The sequence below is a fragment of the Lupinus angustifolius genome, chromosome LG15, assembly GCF_001865875.1.
Source record: "Lupinus angustifolius cultivar Tanjil chromosome LG15, LupAngTanjil_v1.0, whole genome shotgun sequence".
Lineage (NCBI taxonomy): Eukaryota > Viridiplantae > Streptophyta > Magnoliopsida > Fabales > Fabaceae > Lupinus > Lupinus angustifolius.
In genome coordinates this window covers 17,769,019-17,792,557 of record NC_032023.1, presented here as the reverse complement: position 1 = coordinate 17,792,557, position 23,539 = coordinate 17,769,019, and the positions used below count along the sequence as shown (strand labels likewise).

At 37.2% G+C, this 23,539-nt stretch overlaps 4 protein-coding genes and 1 pseudogene across 4 annotated transcripts; 2 read left to right on the top strand and 3 right to left on the bottom strand.

The window, feature by feature from the left end:
- On the top strand, positions 37 to 5,018 carry LOC109327750. The gene is made up of 4 exons (XM_019560904.1): positions 37 to 3,659; positions 3,724 to 3,813; positions 4,076 to 4,517; positions 4,617 to 5,018. Exons 1-4 carry the CDS (start codon positions 37 to 39, stop codon positions 5,016 to 5,018), a joined length of 4,557 nt encoding a protein of 1,518 aa, XP_019416449.1.
- LOC109327749 lies at positions 5,196 to 6,806 on the bottom strand (annotated as a pseudogene).
- LOC109328552 (5'-adenylylsulfate reductase-like 4) lies at positions 8,619 to 11,653 on the top strand. The gene is made up of 4 exons (XM_019562062.1): positions 8,619 to 9,005; positions 9,683 to 9,870; positions 9,945 to 10,069; positions 10,845 to 11,653. Exons 1-4 carry the CDS (start codon positions 8,802 to 8,804, stop codon positions 11,288 to 11,290), a joined length of 963 nt encoding a protein of 320 aa, XP_019417607.1. The 5' UTR covers positions 8,619 to 8,801; the 3' UTR covers positions 11,291 to 11,653.
- LOC109327566 (probable protein phosphatase 2C 10) lies at positions 12,090 to 14,842 on the bottom strand. Its single transcript, XM_019560749.1, has 7 exons — positions 14,649 to 14,842; positions 14,337 to 14,493; positions 13,625 to 13,864; positions 13,267 to 13,543; positions 12,792 to 12,946; positions 12,560 to 12,684; positions 12,090 to 12,527 (listed from the first exon to the last, which is right to left on the bottom strand). Exons 2-7 carry the CDS (start codon positions 14,373 to 14,375, stop codon positions 12,506 to 12,508), a joined length of 858 nt encoding a protein of 285 aa, XP_019416294.1. The 5' UTR covers positions 14,376 to 14,493; positions 14,649 to 14,842; the 3' UTR covers positions 12,090 to 12,505.
- On the bottom strand, positions 20,832 to 22,487 carry LOC109327568 (transcription factor MYB39-like). The gene is made up of 3 exons (XM_019560751.1): positions 22,290 to 22,487; positions 22,061 to 22,190; positions 20,832 to 21,705 (listed from the first exon to the last, which is right to left on the bottom strand). The coding sequence occupies exons 1-3, from the start codon at positions 22,420 to 22,422 to the stop codon at positions 20,952 to 20,954; spliced, it is 1,017 nt and encodes a 338-aa protein (XP_019416296.1). The 5' UTR covers positions 22,423 to 22,487; the 3' UTR covers positions 20,832 to 20,951.

The window sequence follows — 23,539 nt, the reverse complement described above, 5'->3', positions numbered from 1 at the left end:
CTGCTGTTTCGCCGAAAATTCATGAAAACTCGAAGTATGTCGCGTTCCGGAGAGAATTGGGAACAAGAAAAGGAAGAGATGAGAATGAGATTGGAATTGGCAGAATCGTTGGTGAAGAAGCATGAGGAACAAATGGCGGAAATGACCGCGAAAATGGAGCGATATGTGTTCAGTGCGGAAGCCGAACACGGCGGCGACGCCGCGAGTTCTGTGAACGGAGGAATACGTCGCGATGGTGGCGAGAGAACAGACCGAGAACGGTTAACGCGCGAGGCACGAAACAGAGACGAAGCTCGCGACACTGGAGTTCGTCGCGGAAGGGATTTTCGTGAAGGAGCAGAGTTGCGTGGGGATAGTTACGGTGGAAGAGACGACTCCCGTGGCAAGGGCGAACAGAAACGAATTCCGGCGAGTTATGGTAGAAGAGAAGCTTTCCGGGAAGAGTTCAGGGAAGGCGATGACGGGGAAAATGAATTCCGGCGAGTGGAAAACAGATTGGACGAACGCGAAGGGGAACAGAACAGAACGGAGTTCCGCCGAGGTACACGTGAGGACTTCGGCAACAGAAACGAATTCCGCCGTCGAGAGCGCGCCGGTATTGATAACCGCCCCGGCGAACAGAACAGAGTTGATTTCCGAGGGGGTGCGCGCGATGAATTTGATTTCCAACCGGAGGTACATGAAGAGAATGAACACCGAGGGAGAAACTATTTCCGGGAGGGCACTCACGGAGGGGGAGAGTTTAGGCGGGAAACATGGAGGAAATTGGAAATTCCAATTTTTTCCGGTGACGACGCGTATGGCTGGACTCACCGACTAGAGAGGTATTTCCAGTTAAAGGAACTTACCGAAGGGGAGAAAATGCAGGCCACAGTTATGGCACTCGAAGGTAAGGCTTTGAGTTGGTATCATTGGTGGGAAAAATGCAACCCGAGGCCGAATTGGGAGGGATTCAAGATTGCCGTGGTTCGAAGATTCCAACCCTCGATGATTCAGAATCCGTTTGAGCAGTTGTTAGCCCTCAAACAAACCGGATCCGTTGAGGAATTTGTTGAGGATTTCGAGAAGTTTGTTGGGGCCTTGAGAAGCATCGATCCAGAGTTCACCAGGGGAATATTTTTGAATGGGTTGAAGGAAGAGTTGCGAGCCGAGGTGAAGTTGTATGAGTTACAATCTCTATCTGATGTGATCCAGAAGGTGCTACTGATTGAACAGAAGAATGCTATTTTGAGTAGGAGGGGTTCTTTTGGGTATGCAAGCCGAATGGGAGGAAATCAGAGGGTGAATCCCTATTCCAGAACGATCACGGTCGAGTCAAAGTCTATAGGGGAGGGAAGACAGAACAGTTTCGTAGGGAGTAACACGGTAGCGCAGTCGGCACCGAAACTCGTCAATGAAGGGGCTCGGCCAAGAGGGGGAGAGTTCAAGCACTTGACTAGCGCCGAGGTAAGGGAAAGACGGGAAAAAGGGCTATGTTTTCGTTGTGATGAGCCTTTTACTAGAGACCACCGGTGTAAAAATAGGCAATTTCGAATGCTTATTTTGGAAGAAGAGGAGGAAGACGAGGAAGAAAGGGGGGAGAACAGTATTGAGACATCGGAGGTACATGATCTGAGATTGTCCTTATGCTCTATGTCGGGGTTCACTACGACCCGTTCATGGAAGGTAGAAGGGATGTTGAATAGGAGGAAGGTGGTTGTTCTCATTGATTGTGGGGCTTCTCACAACTTCATAGCTCATGAGGTGGTGCAGGAGTTGAGGCTATCGGTTCAGAATACTCCCTCTTATGTGGTGGAGGTAGGAGATGGGCGCAAGGTAAAATGTAGGGGAAAGTGCGCGCACTTATCATTCCAGATACAGAATCTGGAAGTAACCCAAGACTTTTACCTCTTCAGTCTCAAAGGGGTTGATCTGGTGTTGGGTTTGGAGTGGCTATCTGGATTGGGTGAGGTCCAAGCTGATTTTGGTAAATTGGAACTCACGATCAAGCAAGGCCAGAAGTCCATCCGTATTACCGGAGATCCAGCCTTAGCCAAAACCGAGGTCTCTTATGGTGCTTTGTTGCAGGTCATTCGAGCAGAGGGGGAAGGATTGATCATGCGTTGTGAATCATCAGATCCGAGAGATGGTGGGATTGAGAGCACGCCGATCCGTATGTTGCCAGTGCTCGAGGATTTTGAAGAGTTATTCACCGATCCTACAGGTTTACCACCGGTACGAAGGCAAGATCATGCCATACATCTGGTTGAGGGGGCAACTATCCCCAATATTAGACCTTACAAATATCCTCACTATCAGAAAACCGAGATCGAAGGCTTGGTTATGGAGATGTTGGCGTCGGGGGTGATTCAGCATAGCATCAGTCCCTATTCCAGTCCTGTCATATTGGTGAAAAAGAAGGACGGAGGGTGGAGGTTTTGTGTTGATTATCGGGCCCTCAACAGGGTGACAATTCCCAATAAATTCCCTATCCCGATTATTGAGGAGTTATTGGATGAGATTGGAGGAGCCACAGTTTTCACCAAGTTAGATCTGAAATCCGGGTATCATCAGATTCGGATGCGAAGTGAGGATGTGGAGAAGACGGCTTTTCGAACTCATGAGGGTCATTATGAGTTTGTGGTGATGCCTTTCGGTCTCACGAATGCACCTTCGACCTTTCAGGCTCTCATGAACGAAGTACTACGACCCTACTTGAGGAGGTTTGCCTTGGTGTTTTTCGACGATATACTGGTTTACAGTCCTGATGAGGAATCTCATGAACGGGAGTTGCGGGAGGTTTTGACCGCGTTGCGGACCCATGCGTTGAAGATCAACAGAAAGAAATGCAGCTTTGCGAAACCCAGTTTGGAGTATTTGGGTCATATTATCTCTCGTTCGGGAGTAGCAGCGGACGAGTCCAAGGTGGCCACCATGAGTTCCTGGCCAATACCCCGTGATGTTAAAAGTTTAAGGGGATTTTTGGGCCTCACGGGCTATTACAGAAGGTTTGTGCAAGGGTATGGGCGAATTGCCAAGCCTCTCACCGAATTGTTGAAGAAGGATAACTTTGCGTGGACCGACGAAACCACTCAGGCTTTTCAAACCCTCAAGGAGGCCATGGTCAGTTTGCCTAGGTTGGCCGTACCTGACTTCTCGAAGACCTTTGTGTTGGAAACCGATGCTTCCAGTAAGGGAATTGGGGCTGTGTTGATGCAAGAAGGTCGTCCTCTAGCCTTTTGGAGTAAGGGGTTATCGGCGAGATCCCAGCAGAAATCGGTTTATGAACGAGAGTTGATGGCATTGGTACAAGCCGTGCAGAAATGGAAGCACTACTTACTGGGTCGCCACTTTATTATCAGAACAGACCAACGAAGTTTGAAATTCCTTACCGAGCAGAGGTTGTTCAGTGAGGAGCAGTTTAAATGGGCGGTAAAACTTATAGGTCTGGATTTTGAGATTCAGTTCAAGCCTGGAAGGGAAAATACCGTGGCCGATGCCTTATCCCGGAAGGCCTACTATTCGGCACTCTCAGTAATTAATGTTGGAGATGCTGAAGGGTGGTTCCAAGAGGTTCAGCAGGAACCGAAGTGGAGGAAGGTGGTCCAGGATTTGGCAGAAAATCCCGAGTCTCATCCAGGGTTCCAGTTTCAGTCAGGACGGTTGTTGTATAAGGGGAGGTTGGTTCTGTCGAGGACATCCGACAGCTAAGTAAAATCTCGATTTTAACTACCTTGATGACAGTGTAGTCGGGGGTCACTCGGGGTTCTTCCGCACTTATAAGCAGGTTTCAAGTTTCTTTTATTGGGATGGCATGCGTGGTTACATGAAGCAGTAAGTCGAGGTGTGTGATGTTTGCCAACGCCAAAAGTACTCCACTTTAGCACCTGGAGGGGTCTTGCAGCCACTACCTATTCCCACTCAGGTATGGCAGGACATCTCGATGGATTTCATATCCGGATTGCCGCGGTCGAATGGCAAGGATACCATTTTTGTAGTGGTGGACCGACTCACGAAATACGCCCATTTTTATCCTCTTGGCCATCCCTATTCGGCCAAGGATGTAGATCTTTTTATCCTCGATAGTTTCCGACAGGGATCAGATCTTTTTGAGTCAGTTCTGGCAGGAGTTGTTCCGAAGGGCAGGTACTCGATTGAAGTTCAGTACGGCTTACCATCCTCAAACGGATGGGCAAACCGAGGTCGTGAACCGCGGGTTGGAAACATATCTTCGATGCTTTGCAGGGCCCAAGCCGAGGAAGTGGGTGGAATGGCTTTCATGGGCAGAATTTTGGTTTAACACTACTTATAACGTTTCTGCTGGTATGACTCCTTTCAAAGCCTTGTATGGGAGAGATCCTCCCACCTTGATTAAGGGGTGTACTTTTACGTCGAAAGTTGAGGGAGTAAATCAGCTCTTGGTGGCCCGAGATGAGGTTCTCCAAGAGTTGAGGCAGAATTTGTTGCGGGCCCAAGATTTGATGAAGGCTCAGGCAGATAAACATCGACGAGAAGTAGAGTTCGAGGTTGGAGATTGGGTATTCCTGAAACTGCAACCGTAAAGGTTGAGGACTCTAGCTTCCCGACCATCGGCCAAACTCGCAGCTAAATTTTATGGGCCTTACCGTATCTTAGAGCGCATTGGCCCGGTAGCTTACCGATTGGCATTACCAGAGCATACGCGGGTTCACCCCGTGTTTCATGTTTCCTTGTTGAAGAAAGCTCTGAAACCGACTCAACAGTCTCAACCTCTTCCGTTGATTTTATCAGAAGAGTGGGAATTGAAGGTGCAACCGGCTACACTCCTACAACACCGCGTTGATCAGGATGGAGATATTGAGGTGTTGGTTCAGTGGGAAGGGTTACCGGAATGTGAAAATTCCTGGGAGTCGGCGGCTCAAATGCAAGAAGCTTTTCCTCAATTTGCCCTTGAGGACAAGTTGAGTCTTTTGGAAGGGGGTATTGATAGGATGAGGGGGAGACCACCCATCACGCAGGTGTACCGACGGAGGCCACGTGGCAGCCACGTGGCAATATGATGTGGCAGAATTAACTGCCATAGCAGTGAGAATAACTGCCGTAGGAGAAGGGATAGCTTGGGGCAGAAGCTATAAATAGATGTTAGGAGGGTTAGTGTTGGTATCTTTTGAGAATTGAGTAGAGGAGAGGGGTTAATTCAGGGAGTTAATCTTGTAACGAGTAATTGATTCGGGGAATCAATTAGGGTTCATCTTGTAATCTTCTCCATTCTTCAAAGCAATAAACGAGGTATTAGTATTCGGAATCGAATTGATTCCGAATCGATTGTGAAATTTCTTCTTCTCTTTCTGTAAATTCTGTGCCGGTGTTATCATATTGGCAATCAAAATCTCATTTGAAAGATTGACATCTGGTTGCCAAACCAAATTGAGCTATGTTTCGTGCCATTGATGTCCTAGCCTCCTGAGAATGTCGATAGGCAATGCTTTCCATAATGTCATCAACAAAATCATCCTCAGGCAGTGGCTGCTGAATTTCAAGATCTTTCATCCACTCATCTACTCTGTTAAATGAGGATGATCCTCTCCTGAAAGCTACCGATGGGAAGTATTCCCCAGAAGATGACCCTGGTGAGGTTGAGTCCATAAGTCTCATCAAAGCCCTAGTTTTATTTGGTTGGATGGTGTCTGAGGAGTACTCACGTTGATTTTTTAAAGCAGCACTTGAAGGATGGAATCGTGTTGATTTGCTTAACTGACTTGAGGAATGCCTTTTCCACATCACTCTATCAGCACTGCCATGAGTCATCGTCGACAGATTAGCCATCTGATTTGCTGATAACTCCTGCAAATCCCCAAAAGATTTTGGATTTGAAGATATAAAGTGGAGTTTTGTCACTAAGCACATCCTTTTGTTCAAAGTTAGAGCAGGACTGTGTCATCTTTGGAGAACCAGAGAAGTCTGCATTGCCAATGCCAGGATCATGTACATGCCCACTTTGGATTGTGTCAAACACTCTTTCTGCTGTATGTATAATTTTTCTCTTCCAATTGAATATTATTGTTGGCTTTATTCTGATATAAAGTTATAAACTGGGATATTTTATCCCCTTATCTCTCTGATCATATCCTCTTTTACTTGTCACGACTTCATGGGCTTGGAGATCAAAATCAGAGAGTTCCCTCATGATAAAGGGTGAATGATCATGCTCATCTTCTCCTTCATAAGCATCTTCAGCCTTAAAAAGACTCTCAAGACTCTTCACCCTTAATCTGCTCTTTGAATTCTTCCGGATACCGGAAGGGGGTACTACCACATCAACAATTCCTAACTTCAGATTACCAATATCTGATGATGTCTTTGAGTGTTGTGATTTGGCAAGTAGAGCTTTAGAGTCTCTTTCAGTACCCTGAACAAGCAAGCAAAATGAAGCCAAAGCAGGTAAATCATATGCTTTGCACCAGTCTCACAAAAACAAAGCAAGACACGGTATCAAACACATTTGTTACCTTTTTTTTGTCCTTCCTTCCAATCAAAAAATAGAGATACAAAGTACAGGTGGTCATAGCAGCAGAAGATTATGATGAAGCCTGTTCTAAAATCTAAAAATCTTTTTATTCAATCTTCTTGTATCAGCTTATATCTATACAAAATGATTGTTTAGCAAATAGAAATGATGCTTTAAAGGTATGAAAAATCACAATTTTTTTTGTATAACTAAGAGTATATGGAAAATCATATTGGAGAGGAGTAAATTATGTTAGCCATAATCAGTGGGAAGGCTTAGGATCACAAGAGATTGGAGAGTGTCCAAACAAAATTCTGAACCAGAAAAGCAAGGACCAAAACCAAAATTGTAGTTATATTTATACTTTCTTGATTCACCTAAATTGTAAAAGAAAATTGATGACTATGTAGAGAAAGGGAATTATATATTTAGAATAAGAAGTTACAATCAATAAGAGATTAGTCTAGTGGTATAAGGTTCACTAAATGTGTATAAAAACTAAAAAGTCAAAGATTCGATTTCTGATACTAGTATTGGTTGGGAGTGTCAGTTACGCATTTCCGAAAAGGATTAGTTCCTTACCATGATAAAGACTAATAAATTATATTTCTTTAGAAATTTTTATTGGAAACTTTTAGAAATTAAAAAAAAAACAAATTTCCTAATTAGTAAAAGAATCTTCAAAAATAAAATCTTTATAATCAATAACAAATTTACTATAAAAGTTTTAAACTTTAACGTGTATAAATCTACATTAAATTTTAATGTTAATCATTGACATAATATAATGATCAGTTGTTCATCCCATCAATAGTTTAGATTGACCCAAATTAGATAGGCAGAAAATTAAAGGAGCTCAACCAATAAGTAATATTACACAAACAATTAAAGGTTTTTAGTGAATCTCGCAACTTGTATATTAACTTTATTTGGTTGCATCCAAAATATAGGAAAGAAGGAAATAGTGGGATCCGTCACTATTGTGTTGGAAAGAAATGAAAGAGGAAAATGTTACCCATCCTTTTTCCTAATGCCTAAAACTTTAACATCACATTAGAAATATTAAAGAATGTTATTGTAGTAGCACCTTTATTATTAGCGCATTCTTTCCTTCTAATTTTCTTCTCATTTTCTATTATACTAAACTTAAAAGTCAACCAATTTTCTATTGTATTTGTCTTCATATTTTCTTATCTTCCATTTTTCTTTCCTAAATCAAAGACACTATTAATTTCTAAACCAAACAAATATTAACAATTTTATTAATATTCTTATTATTGTTGTAAATTCAAATAGTTGAAGTGAAATTTGTTGGAAGGATCCACATAGAATTGGTCTAGTAGTAAAATCTAATTGAATTATTGGAATTATTTCATGTAATCAAAGGGACAATCATAAATTTGTAGAAAAAAAAAGAATAGTTACTAACACATGTGGTCATCAATTATATATAATGATGGTAAAACATACATTACATACAGACCCACCCCACATAGTCAGTAAATTTGTAGGCATGATATACAATTTTAGTTCCTTTGCTTGTTTGCCACTGTCTGATATAATGTAGTGTAATTATTTCAATTTTATATAACATATAAAAGATTTTTTGTTTTCTCACTTCAATTTCTTTATTTATTTTACTCTGTGAACTTTTTGCTTTTTTTTTATTTTTTATCAATAACAATGAAACCCAATTAATCTATCTTAAAAAGACAAAACATGAAAGTTTATAAAAAACCATAAACCAGTGGCAGTAAGCCTATTTCCGCTTTTCAATTTCGGCATTTTACAGGTTGTGACAAAAAGTAAGTGTTGTTAAAAAAGGAAAACGGTGATGGCCCTTTGCACAATAGATCGATACTTTCAAGTTTCAACCCTTTCACCTCTCCTCTCCTCCCCAATTGCCAACAGAAAAAATATGTATTTGGTGATTTAGTATAAATTTTATATATTCATTATTTTTTACTAAGCCACCAACTTTTCATACAAAAGTGATCTAGTTGTGTATTATTCTATTGGATTTTTAAAATTGAGCAACATTTGTTTGAAGAGACAATTATACATTCGGAAAGAGATTCAAAAAAACCAAATCTAAATGAAGGTTGTATAAACCTTTTTATTTATTTATTTATAAAAAATAAAAAATAGGGTTCAGTGAGATTGAGGCACGTCACACCCTTTCATCTCGTTTTCACAACCTTCCCCCGTTATCCCTCTTTTCTCGTCTCTGTTTCCCTTCAAATCTCATGCTGTCAGATTAGGGTTTCTAATTATCCATTTCAATTTTTTATTGGGTCGCTTCGGTTTCTCTCAATTCTCCTTACTCGGAACGGAGATGAGGGTTTCGGGAACGGAGATCGTGTTCGCCTTCTTGCTATGCGGGACCCTCTCCTTCTCCGCCGAATCTCACCGTGGTAGGGTTTCTACCCCCGCCGTGTGTCGCAGGGAATCGATTTTCGATTACATCTTAGGTTTTTCAGATTCCATATGCTTAACTCCCGATTCTCCTCCATCATTTTGTTATATTGGTGTCACCGAGGTATGTGACTCGTTCTTTTTTCTTTTTAAATTGCCCCCTTTTAAAAATTGGTGTATTATAATAAATACTGTAATTTTTGGATTAGGAATCTAGTATTTTTTCCCCCACTGGAATCTTGAGCAGATGAATATGAGATTTATTCAGTCATCAAGATTTGGGGGTTCTCTGTGTCAAAATGTTTATGTACCTCATTATCCAGCTGTTGGTACAGTCTTTATGCCATTTGAATTTCAATTCCTCACCATTAGTCACTGCTCCCTGTTGCTAATCACACATCAATTTGTTTTTAATAGATTGTAATTGTAATTCTCATGGAAATTGTGTGTGTTTAGTGTTACAGTTCTATATTGTTGGGTATATGAATAATTGACCACTTATAGTTATTTGGGCAACCCTCTCTCTATGAGCTGACATGCTATCAGAGTTTATTTGGATGTTAAGTCATTCACACATAGTCTATTCGGATGTTAAGTCGCCCTCACATATCCCCTCCTGCCAGTTTCACCCTCTGGACCTGAGGAATGTGTTTAGGGGTTTAAAGTTTCACGTCGGTTAGTGTATGTTTCTACGAGTTATGGATCATCTGTAATTGTTTGGGCAGTTCTACCCTCTATGAGCTAGCTTTGGGATGGAGTTAGACCCAACTATTCTAACACTATGCATTCTGTGATATGCAGGGAGATGAGGTTTCTTTGCAGAAGGCACTAAACATGGTTCATAAGAATAGTCATGAGTATGTAGCTGTACTTTTCTTTGCATCATGGTGCCCTTTCTCTCGGACACTTAGGCCAGATTTCTCAATCATGTCATCCCTTAATCCTTCCATTCCACATCTTGCTATTGAAGAATCATCTGTCAGGCCAAGGTTTGTGCTCTTGATCAATATGCATTCTTTCTTTCATGGTTTCTTTCATTTTAACGGCTTTTCAATTCATGCAGCATCCTGTCAAAATATGGTGTCCATGGTTTCCCAACACTATTCATTTTGAATTCTACCATGCGTGTCCGTTACCATGGATCCCGGACCCTTGGCTCTCTTATAAGTTTCTACAGTGATGTTACTGGTAGGGCTCATTCTTTTATTCATTATGATGAGATTCCTTTTTTAAATCTTGATATTTTGTTCATATAAATGAATTTATCTGTAAGATTAAATGAGATTCTCATAAGCAGTCCATTTGAACAATAGGAGAGCTTAAATTTGATCTACTGTTAGTGTAAAGCTTTTCAACACTTGCTGAATATTATAGTTAGACCACATCATTGTACTGCGGCTTTTCATTTCCCGCAAAGAGTTATATATTTTGTTCAGCAGGTGGCATTGTGTGGTTCACAGTTACCATAGAACTTATTATATGGTTAATGGATTAAAAATTAAGATCTTATTAATTTAGTGATAAAAACCATTAGGGATACTGACTAGACATAGCGGTCGGTCCATGTGTGAAGCTTTCAGAAACACCCTAAATACACAATCACGCTAAAATCTGTTTTGCAAATGTATTTATTCGACACAATCACCCTAAATACACAATCACCCCATTAGAGAAACAAATGTATTTATTCGACACAGAGGAAATATGTTATAATTATTTTATCCACCTGAATGATTCTCTTTGACACAAGGTCCATTTTATGATAAACAGCTTTATGATTACTTAAGTAAATTTGAATCATTGATCATTGACATGCTTTGCCTGTGCCTTAATTGTCGTTATTATGATTGAGTAGTTACACTGTCTTTTACATGTCATAGGGGAAACAGTTGGGTGAGAATAAAAGGGGCTACATGCAAATATGCAATCTTGTATTTAGTTCATTGTTTGGTTGTCATTGTAGGGGCCAGGATTGATTCACTTGATCAACTATCCCTTGAGAAAATTGGGCGTCTGTCAGTTCGTGAGAAGCACAGTAACACTGAGCCAGAAAGTTGTCCATTTTCATGGGCTAGATCTCCAGAAAATTTACTTAGGCAGGAGACTTATTTGGCTCTGGCCACTGCATTTGTGGTATTGAGGCTACTTTACTTATGTTTTCCTACACTGCTTATTTGTATTCAATATGTTTGGAGAAGGGTCATCCAAAATGTTACATTAGGGAGCTTGTTGGAACATCCTTTGGTATATCTGAAGCGGGTTATACAGTCATTTAAATGTTTGAATGAGCCATGCAAGAGAAGTAATCTGCAGGAAGGAGCAATGAATGCTAAAGCATGGGCTTCCAAGTCCCTTGCCACTGTTTCGATTGGAGAGGGAAGTACCAGCCGTGGATGCACCGGTAAGTAGACTGTACCAACCAGTTTTCTCTCATGAAATTGGCAATTTGGATATACTCTATGCAAGGCTTGGCTGCAAGTTATGCTATCTACTATTGTTATCAGGATCATCTTCAAACCCTTGAGGTTTATGCCTTGTGAGTTCAATCATCATGTTACCGAATGATGTGATGTATGCCTTGTTTGTCTATATAATTAAGAAAATACTTTATCCAGCGTTCTAGAAAATTTAAACATCATTGTGTATAGTATAAATGTAGCAAACTTGAGCTGAAATTTGTAATTCTTTGACTTGTAGGTTTTACTTGAAAGTCAGTGATTGACCATCAATAATAAATTATTTTTTGTTCGGAATGAATTATTTCTTACTACTTATCGTGCATGCAATGTTCATGTACTCTGATTATTGTCTATAGTATAAATGTAGCAAACAAGATGATTATTTTTATATATCTTATAGAAGCATTTTGTATCAGAAGCCAGTTTTGTTCGAATCCTTTCCTTTGGAGATTTACTTGAAAATGAGCTCATTTTTGCATTCAAGTGGATGTGGTTTAGATTTGTGGGTCAAGCTCGGTACTTAATGACCCCGGTTAGCTGATAATTGTGCTACAGTTTGATTCTGTAGCCAGAGTTGTCTTTGTTTGCTTGTTCAAAGACAACTGGTGTACCTGAATCTTGCAAAATCTCTGAAAAGCCAAACTTGGACACCCTGTCCCATTAGTGAAGAGTTTTTTAGCCCAGAATTTTTAAATTTCAACCCCAACATTTTTTGAAAATTATTACATAACGTCCCTATTTGAAAATTTGTTAGGGACGCTATGAGGTTTTTTCTGAAAACCTTGGTTCTAAATTGAAAAAATGTAGGGTCAAAAGAATATCTATCTTTGGAAAATTGAACAGAGAAAAGAGGGTCCATATCTATCAAAATAATGTGGTATACAGCAATGGATGATGGATGGGACCAATATTCGTCCAAACAATCGCTATTACTCCAATCACTATCTTGAAGCATTTTCCTCATCTACACAAGGTTACAGACTGCAGGTTCCAACTAGTCACATTTGACAGAAAGAAGCCAAACAACACAAAACTAACCAAGAAAGCTATTTTACAGCTTGACAAAAACCCCTTTTTATCCTTAAACTATTCAGAAGAATTCAATAACAAGCTTGTATTAAGTACTGTGCTGTATATGTTTTACGGTCCAGTCCCTTATTTGTTGCTATAAACTGCACCAGCGAGACGTGGGTTTGAAAGATACGGTCACCCGAATTTAACCACAACGCAAGAGATATCATCCTTACTGTCTCTTTTCAATGCTTCAGCTATTAATTGCTTAGCTGCTTTCTGTGGGTCTCTCATCCTTCTAGTAATATCCACTGCCTCTTGATTAGTCATTACCTAATTTACCACATGCAAAGGGAAAAAGCTTTTCGCTTTCTGTATAATTTTATAACAGGCTTTGAAAGTAAGAAAGAGTAAAAGCAATACTAATTTTTTGTGTTCACCTTCCAAAGTCCATCACTTGCAAGGATTAAATTATCAGTATCAACATCTATATCAGTATGTTGTACATCAGGGTCTGATCGCAAATGTAACTTGAGGCTCTTGTCCCCGAATGCACGAGAAACAGCTAGTTGTCCATTTACTCTAGGCACATCACCTTACATGCATCATCATCATCATCATTAATGTTACTATAAGGATCTATAAAAGATTTATCAGTTGTTTCATCATTGTTTACACAACTATGACTTCACACTTCGGAAAAACAACTCAAGCACAATGTGATTCTTTAATATCAGTATATGAATACAGTTAAGCTCCACTAGTAAAAATCGCAAGATAATCTACCTCAGCAACTCGAACATAATCTCTTTCCACAAAATGGTTGCTACAATTAAACAAAATGAGAAGATACAAAACCTGAAGGGACACAACAGACTCCATAAATTGAAATAGTGGAACTGGAAGCCTTAGTACCTGGTAAGTTGGAAACAAAACCACCTCTAGTCTCTATGCTACCACGTTCCGTGCTAGGCTCATGATCTGTAGTCATTTGTACTGCTTGTCCTTTCCTCGAAAGAATAGCTCGTGAATCTCCAACGTTAGCGATCCATAAACTTCTCCCACTGATCAATATAGCAGTTACAGCCGTTGAACCACCATGTCCCAAATCAGAACTATGTGATAGAATTGCTTGATCTGTGCTCTCATATGCTTTTGAGATAGACAGAGTAGGATCATCCCAAAATTCATCCTGGGATGTAAAGTAAAGAAGTAGAAGAATGTAAAGTTTCCAATCTGAATTTCAATCAAACTTAGCATAGTAACAACTCACCTCCTTTAAAATGTTGGCAAACAAATGTTGCTGTAAGTATGCAGGTACACGGTCTCCTAAGTGGCCATCATAAATAGCAAACAAACCCAATTCTTTATCATGTATCTGCACAAACTTGGCAACATGATAATCCTCCATTGGATGATTAGCTCTCCCTTTTACTAGGCTGAAACCATACTTTATTGACCCTTCTTGATTTTCCCCCTTACCAGTGCTGGATGAAGAACGAGATTCTACAAGCTATAAAGCAACCAAAAAAGAGTAAAGAAAATAGAACTCCAGCCACTTAAGGGTACAATGAAGCACCCACGCCATGTAGGACAGAGGAAAAGCCGAAAAATGTTTGATTGCCTAATAAAGCTGCACATATTTTATGAACAATCCCCTATGAAAATTACTAACCAAGCGAGTGAACACATTAAAATGCTAGATTTAGGATGAAAAATCATGTCCATGCCCCCTTCCAAGATCAATGATAAATGGGTTGAATTCCTAGATAAATTATCAGGGAATATTGATTATTTCATTCTATACATATTCAGTAACTTCCCAAGAATAGAATTCAAGTTTACCCCAAAGTCTGTGATCAATAACAAGCGACAATACACACAAAAAGTTCAAGTTAATCACCACATAAAAATAAAATCGTGTTAAACTTGGTACATAACGTTTCATGTAAAAGTATAAGATAAAAGAGATGTTGCATTCTTACCTGAGAGTTGGAAGACTTAAAACAGCATAGTTTATCCATGAAGGAAAAAAATCAGAGGAACTTGTTCAATGTTTTCAACTAAGTCTCCGCATAGAAACTTGGCATAGACACCTTGAATTCAAATTTTGACAGAAACCCATTTCCAAAAATCAGAGGCCTACACCATAATCACGAACCATGTCATAAAAACACCAAAGCCAGTCATCAAAATTAGATTTTTTAAAAACAACCCAAGCCCCAGAAAGCTAAGGCTAAGCACCATAGTTATAAAAGGAAAGCCCAAAGGGAAAACATGAATGAATTATAGCTCACCAATTCAATCAAAATTCAGAAGAAAAGATTCAACTTGGTTGGATAGTTCATGCTCTTTCTCTTCCTCTGCTATATATATAAGAGAGTATGACAAAAGAAACAGAACATTTTATGGAAAAACAAAACGAGAGAATACTTAACAGTGTGTTTGTGTGAGACAAGAAGGAATCGTTGGATGCTTTTGTTTCCCTGTTGTGATATTATTGTTGTTTTTATTAAATCCGTTTCGGGTGCCTTAATCTTCACAAAGACGTGGAAAACAAAATTATATTTGTAGCATAAAAGGAAAAAGTGCTAAAAAACAGAGCAATGTCTTCTTTCGTGTTGACTTTGCTATATTTTTATACTATTTCTTTGGCACTTTTCTCCTGCCATTTTTTTGTAAACAAAGGGTATCCTCATACGGGTAAGGAATAATCCTTCTTGAACTGCTTGGATGTCTAATACCTTGTTGATATTTCTAGAGATCTAGTGAGATCTTATATGGGGAAAATGAAAATTGCAGATTGTTTCAAGCATTGATGCTTCTCATGTTTCTTATTTTCTTATTATGAAGAATAAAATATGTTGAGGGGGTGCCTTTTGATTACCAACTATGGTTTTTTTAAGTGACTTTGTCTTCAATTGGAAATGTAAGGCATATTCATTTTTCAAGTGGAAAATTTGGTTTACACTCAAGTTCCCTTATAGCTAAATTTGAGTAACACTCAAATTTGCATAAACATGTTGTTAACTTCACTAAACAGTTTCCTAAATTTGATCAATTCCACAACCTAACCAAGTTGCTAACAATGTCAAAAACATGCTCCACTCAGTCGCTTATCAATAATTATTCTCAGTTAGTGCTGAAGTTTGCCTAGCTCCAAAGAATTTTCTGTGCATTTTCTCTGCCATTTTAAAAATACCTGATTATGAAGCACAAGCACATAAATCTTGGCTTTCGGTTTCCAACTTGAGTTAATTTAGAAGCTGCATAAATTCGTAGGTTCTTTCTTTTTCCTACGACATTAACATGATTCTAGGCTTTAAGTGATTTAGCTATACGTAAGTTATGACTACATATATCTATAGTTTATCATGGAATCTAATGCTATGCATGCTTGAAATTAAATATAAAAAATAAGAATAATTCCTCAGAGGATTATTAAAGAGAAAAAGAACAAGTAGTGATAAACCAATGATTGATGAATCATGAATATTGATAGTGATAGGCTTTAAGCCGGTATTCTAGCTTCACTAAACTCATGAAAAATAAGCCTTATTGTACAAGTTGAATGATTGTTTCGTTTAATAACGGCACCAAGAAAAAAATCTATGAAACCTTAATAAATTTGCCCATTAAACTCACGGTATATATGAGCTCAGTTTGTGCTTCTAAAAGTACTTATTGAGTGGAAAGTTATCAGGAAAAGCAGAAAATTTGCACACTAATTGATTATAAAGTCAATTATTCCAACTTGTTGTCTTACACTAGTTAATGTCCAAGCTGATTTTGACTTTGATGAAAATGGGCCCTATCACCATGTGGGTGACTATTTCTTAAACTTATTAAGGAAAATATATCACACACCTCTGATAAATTTTGTTACAAGTGTTCTCGTACAAGGGGCTTAAACAACTCAATGAAATGTTCAAAATTTGTTTGATAATTGAAAAGGCCTGTTTGCGAGTAAATGAGGGGGAAAAGGAAAAAATAAAGAATTCAGAATAATCTTAATATATTTCATATATCTCAAGTCTTCTTTTTCCTTTTCTTCTTCAAAACTCACTGCAAATATCGTAGTTAGGGAGACTTCAACTACTACATAGGAATCCATTGCTAGACCTCTCTTTTGTTTAAGGTCATGGAAACCTCACATATACCAAGTAAGGTGTTGGATTATCTCTTTTTTTCTTTCATGCGTTTTATTATTTCCGTCATGTTCTTTTTTGGGCTGCCTTGGGTTAAGTCAGTTACTGGGCTTGAATTGAAATCTACACCATCAGATTAGAAAATAGAAATAGTAAACTATCCAGCCCAACAATATTCATGATAACTTCCTACCATTTTTATATCTCATGTATGTGTTTCTAATGTTATCCTAAACTAATCAAAATGTGTTATTTAATTAAAAAAATTATAAAAAATTTAAACTAATATTTTATATTATTTAAGAAAATACTATTGGATAGGAACATAGAGACATACTCTTTTTAGGACAAAATTTTTGTCTGAAATAATATACCTTGTTTAGGTGGAAAATGTCATAGGATTCTCTGTCCCAAAAGCTCTCCATCTTCCCATCCCTATCCGATAAATGTAGACCAAATAATATTATCTTGTTTTCATATTTTTTTTATTTGAGTGAATGACTGATTTTGGTTAGTCTGAGATACAAATGAGGACATAGACCAAGATAATAAATCTCCATTCCATACACCTCATCTATTTTTTTTTTTTAAAAATAATTCAGACAAAATTAATTTAAACATAATTTAATGAATAATAGAACGACAAAAAGGACACTAGGTATGTCTTGCCTGGAAATTTCTTTGAGGCTGGAACATCGGATTAGGCAGGCTGGTTTGACTGTCTTTTGTCAATGATAGGGAGAGAAATTAATATATGATGGATAAATACAAATAACAACTAGGTCAATAATATCACATAGAACAAAATTTCATCTACTCAAGTAATTAGTCTAATCTAAAATTTGTGAATAAGTGGCCATAGATCTGAGGTCCCCAATTTGTTATATATAAAGGCAAAACATAGTGTAACTTCTACCATTGTATAATTTTCACTTCCTATTTTGCCTTTAACATTATTTAATTTTTACAAAAAACATATAATCATAAGTAACCACCACCAACACATTAATTAATCACATCTCTCACCTTAAATTGAACATTATCATAAATAAATAAAATTATAGTATAAAGTATACCGACACAACAAATACATTATAATTGGAGTCATAAGGTGGTCTAATGGTGAAGAGGACAGTCGTAAGGAATGAAGCGTAAGAAGTTGTGGGTTCGAGTCTCACCATCAACAAAAAATAGGAGTTATAAGGTGTTTAGATCAGTGTTGTGAAACCCGAGCCGGACGTCAAACCGGCAGAGGCCCCGTATTAGGTTTAACCGGTTTAAACGGTTAAACCGTCCGGTTTGACCGGATGATTTCGTACATAATTAATAATTTTTATTTATAAATATATAGTTATATATAAATGTAAAACTTTATATAATTAATAATTATGTATAATTATATTGAAATAATACCCCTTTATCTTTTTTGGACCGTAGTAAAACAAAATATTAGAACATTGTCCCATTTTTTTTATTTTTAAGTGAGGCGTCCAGTTTACTTCCCGGGTTAATCCGGTTTAACCGGGTTAAACATGGTCGGACCAGATTTTTTCCGGTTCAAAGGGGTCCAACTCTCATTCGGTTAAAACGGCAAACCATGACCGTTTTCAAGTCCGGTCAGCGGTCAGACCGGTCGGACCGTCCGGTCCGGTCCGGTTCCAACAACACTGGTTTAGATGGTAGGGTGTAGGAGGTTGAGGGTAGTACCATGCTAAAATACCTCTATATATATATATAAATTATAGAGTTGTTAAAATTTCAATATTTTTATTGGATGAAAGGTTATAATTCTACATTTTAAAATGCATCCCTCTATATTTTTTATTGGCAAAAAAGGTATAAGAGTAATACAACGGTTTAGGGATGCATTTAACTCTTTTAAAAACATCAACCCCTTAATCTATTTAGTTTTTTTTAGCTATGAGCTCCTTAATCAATTTAATATATATTTTTAAATATGCCAAAATACCGAGGGGAAACAAAATATTTGTTGTCTATAAAACATAGGTAAAGATATCATTGAAAGAGAAGATAACTTCAATTATTATAAGTAATTGAACTTTGATATTCAAATAATAGAACTCTTTTGAAACACTTACTCAGTCACTTACGAGACTGTTATTATATTATATGTATGTTGGTAAAATAAAATACGTACATGACTATGAGAATGGTTGTGGCTTATGAATATGATTGTTCTTTACATCATTTTCTTCTTGATGTTGCCACTCGAAGGACAACATCACTTCCAAATAGTTACCACTATTTTCAAATATAACAATTGTCCATGCCTATATATGGCATTGAATATCAACCAATCAAACAGAAGCAAGTACATACTAGCATGCTTAGTTTAGACGTTAAAAATCTTATTTAAGTTAACATAATTGCAGTGACATAAGAATACTTAAGTGGTACACAACGCATAGGGTAGGATTAGGTGGTGATTTTTTTTCCCTCACTTTTAAATTAGGGGGAGTATGGATGAGAACAAACCTAACCAGATTTTCAATTTCTTTGTTACTTTGACAACTTGACAAACTTTGACCCTCAACCAATCAAATTATTCTAAGTACCTTTGACAAGGGACACTCAATAAAAGGGTACGGTAATATTATTTACAATTTTACATGTCCACTGGTGCATGTACATCTGTCACACCTCAGCTTCAATGTGAAGACTTTGTATTATAAGGTGTTATTTTAAAAAAATGGTTTATCAAAGTTTAGCAGTCAAATTCTTGATGGAAAAGGAATCATATCTAACTGCTAATGATGGAAAAAGGGACTTCTTTTCTCTTTTAAGCAGCCATTTCCCAAAAATATATATGCTTATGATGATTTTAAGTTGGCACATTTCAGAGGTTTAAAAACTTATGTTAACTTGGCTAAGATCTGCTCTTCATTAATACAGCTTAGACAATAATTCATCACTAATTTAAATGATTTATAAACATATAAGCCCCCCTCGCGTATTTCACGCTTCCACCGTCCTCTTTGAAAGATTTGGGTGCTTATAAAAATAAGATTGTAGAATCTAGATATATATTTGGCTTTCTGGTACTCATTATAATTTATATATTTCAAAGCAATATAGAGCTGCAATTGTCTCTAGAGAGTAATTGATAGTACGACTATTTACTCACTCTCTATTTTTCACTCACTTCCAAAAACTTATATTCTGCTGCCTTGCTTCTACCTTTAAAATGAAGAAAACACTCTATTTATTCAACACTCGTGCACAGTAAACACTGCAAACGTTTGGCCTCAAATGCCAAAATTTCTACCGTCTAAAGAACTAGGCTTGCTGAAACAAGAGCCATTTTTTTTCTTTATGCGTCTCCTTGTTACTATTTGCATTCAATGCCTGTTTCAAATCTTTGCCTTTTTTGACTTGACTCAATGCACATATGGCTGGACCACAAACTGGAGTCTCTCTAGCATGTCTCTATCTCCAGTTTTTTCGAGCCAAAGAATTGATCAATCTTACCCTAATTGAGCAAACATGCGCGAAATTAATTGTCTTCAAACTCAATCTTACCACTATTGTCCAATCTTGCACTAAGGATCTATTATTATGCGAGTTGACCAAGTCCTAAAGAGAGAGCAGAGTGAAGGGAATCTGGCCTAGAGAACAAGCAGAGAAGCATTTTGCAATGAATTTTTTTTGTAAATTAGACTAAGAGATCATAGAAAACCATTATATAAGGAAAACAGAAATGGAAAAACCATGATTGGTCGATAAACCAAAGTAATTAATTAGGTGAAAACCATTGGTCTTGAATTATTAGTAAAATGTTCATAAGTATTTAACGGTTCTGGTCTATGAATAAGTTTGTAATTTAATTAGCACTTTACGTCTCTTCTACTTGTCTTACACTAGTCTAAGTTTTACCCTTCTTTCGCACCTTAGATCTGTTTGGGAGTTGGTGATTGGAGGACAATGTAAGAAAGGGAAAATTTTTGAAGCCATGAAATATATTTGTGATGTGACTCTCAAATCTTTCATTTCTCTTATCTTTTCCTCTAAAAACAAACTCACATAAGCCCTTAATCTTTTTTATTAGTGGCGCCAAATATATGCTAAAGAAGTACTTCAATGATGTTTTTATTTGAAGGGGGAAGTGATGCTTACGTAGCATTCAAAGTAAATTGATCTGTGTGCCAAAGTTATTATTATTATTTATCCATAAGATGAAGACTTAATTGTTGCAGGAGAAAAGTAAATTTTATTAAAGAGGAGGGTACCATAGATGTGTCCCATAGTTATGTACAAAAACATGTATTGATTGATATATGGGCACGTACATATACTAAATGAACATACATAATATATCAATAGTACTAAAGCCTATACATGCATTAATAAAGTGGCATGAAGAAAACAACAATCTGATGATGAAGGCATAAAAACAGTAACACACCACAATAATACAACCTGTAAAGTTAAATACTAAGATAGCTGATTCATGATAATGGGGTCCTCGAAAAATAACTCAGGCCAATAAGATGAGATTCCTCCCCCATAGCTTGAAGTGCTGCTACTAGCATCTCCTGGATTAATAGTAATTGAGATCCCAGTGGAATTTGGAAGAATAGGTGATGGAGCAGGAGATGTAATAATCCAATTAGATGAGTCATTAGTGTGATCCCCTTGACTTATGATTGCATAGTTAGTACCTTGACCCTGCTCATTATTCAAACAAGAATGGGAACTGAAAGAGACTTGTGGGTCTAAAAAGTCAGATAGCATATTGCTTTGTTGGTGGAGTGGTTGATAGCCAGAGCCAGCAATAATCCCATGTGAAAATGAGTTTGGGTTATTATTATTATGCAGTTGTGGCAACTCTATAACTGGATTATTCTCTTTCAATGAGCTTAACATGGTAAAAGGTTCAATGTTTGTGATGACATTTTGGTCATAGGAATTATTGGTACTTAAGGAGTTTGAAGTTTGGAGTAAATAAGAAAGGTATTGAAGTTTTAACCCCAGAGCATGTTCATCCAATGACTGATTATGATCCATCGTGTCTGTTATAGGTGCCAGAGCTAGCAGATATGGCAAGGTGGAAACAAGTTCTGTTCTTGGCTGGTGAGTCATTGGATCAAAACCCATCTGAATCAACTTTTTCTTTAGATGAGTGTTCCAGAAATTTTTAATCTCATTATCAGTTCTGCCTGGAAGATGGGTTGCAATTGCTGACCACCTATTAAATAAGTGTGTGAGTAAAGTCAGAATTAACATTTAAAAATAAATATATACAAAAAGAAAGTCCAAGAAAACTGTCTAGTTTATTTGAAGGAGTGGATGGAGAATGCATGTTCATGTGTAAGGAAACAATTCAAGTAAAGATTCAGAAAGGTTTCTGGTAATAAACATGAATTCAAATTTAGCTAACAGTGGATAAATAATTAGAAGATACGTTTTGTTATAATATATTGCTTATGTAATTTGGCTGAGTGCCTCATAGAGTTGGTGAAACTTGCAAGTAAACATAAACCTCACAAAATATCCTTCAACACAACAAAAGAAGAAAAAAATTAGCGTGGCATGAAAAGTACTTGTTTCCAAGGATGGAATGGAGATGCAGGATTGTTTGCTCCTCTTCTTGTGAAAACTTTCCCCTCTTGATATCAGGCCTCAAATAGTTGGTCCACCTTAACCTGCAACTTTTACCACATCTATTAAGACCTGCAAAATCCAACAAAAATAAATGAATGAGGAAACAATGAAATTAAAAGAGTTGCTTCAACATAGAGCCATAAAATAAAACCCTCTAGATTTACAAACCAGCTAGCTTAGGAAGTGCTCTCCAACTTCCGTGGCCATGTTTTTGAATGTGCTGGATAAGCTTTTGATCTTCTTCAGTAGTCCAGGGTCCTTTTTTAAGGCCATTCTCATCGCAGCATGGGGATCTTCCCATTATGCAGTAACTATATCTAAAGCTATTTTTCTTAGCTCCTTAGCTTTACCACCATTTCAAACTTAGAGCTAGGGCATACTATTTATATATCCAATCTTTTTGCTTCCTTCTTGTCGTTAACTATATGGATTAAAAAAACATTTTGCATTATTTATTAGAGCTGATATAATATATTTGGTCACTTTTCATCTAATTAAAGTATGACAAACAAAGTGTCTCATGATTGACAAGTATACCCTTCTTTGAGCACAAAACACACTAATAGCCCTATACTCCTATATAATCAATCAATTACTAAGAAAATGATGCCAGTGAGAAACCAGATGACTTATTATAATTTTTGTGCAAATGAAAAACTATATTTAAAAACTTTCTAAATTATTTTTCTTATATTGATAACATATTTAAATAAAAACTATTAAAATGAAAAAAATATGTGCACCAATAGTAAAAGAGATTTATACACCATCAGTTTATCATCCAAAATTCATTTTTACTCATTATTGATTCTTAAAAGAATAATACAAAAGAATGATGAATGATTTACTAACTATATATAAATTTTTACATTACAGTTTTGCAAAAATATTACTCTTTTTTTTTTGTTTCCTACGGCTATCCTCGCACTGGAGGCAATACTGTGTGAGCTGGGAACATCCACAGGTACGTGGGGCTAACTCTCCCAGCGGACATTTTTTTTATCCACAAGACTCGAACCCGAGACACTGCTTAAAAAAAATCAAGTATGTATCACTTAAACCAACGTCCTTTAGTATTACTCTTGATTATATGCCTAGTATTTGATTTAACTACATTTTCAGATTTAGTAGCAAAGATATGGATTTTAATATAGAGGTCTATAAGAGAATATAAAAAAATCATCTAGGGGTGAATAGTATTGAGTACACATCTGTTGTCTTATACTTTGTACCACTCTATGTCCCATGGACATGTGATTGATTAGAAAAAATATATTGAAGTTAAATTTTAATTATTAAATATTTTTCTGACCAATGGTACATGGAGTAACACAAAATATGGGACAACATACATACTTCCAGTAATATCTTCTCCATTTAATGGATGGAGAGGAAAGTATTATTTTAGTTTTAAGAAT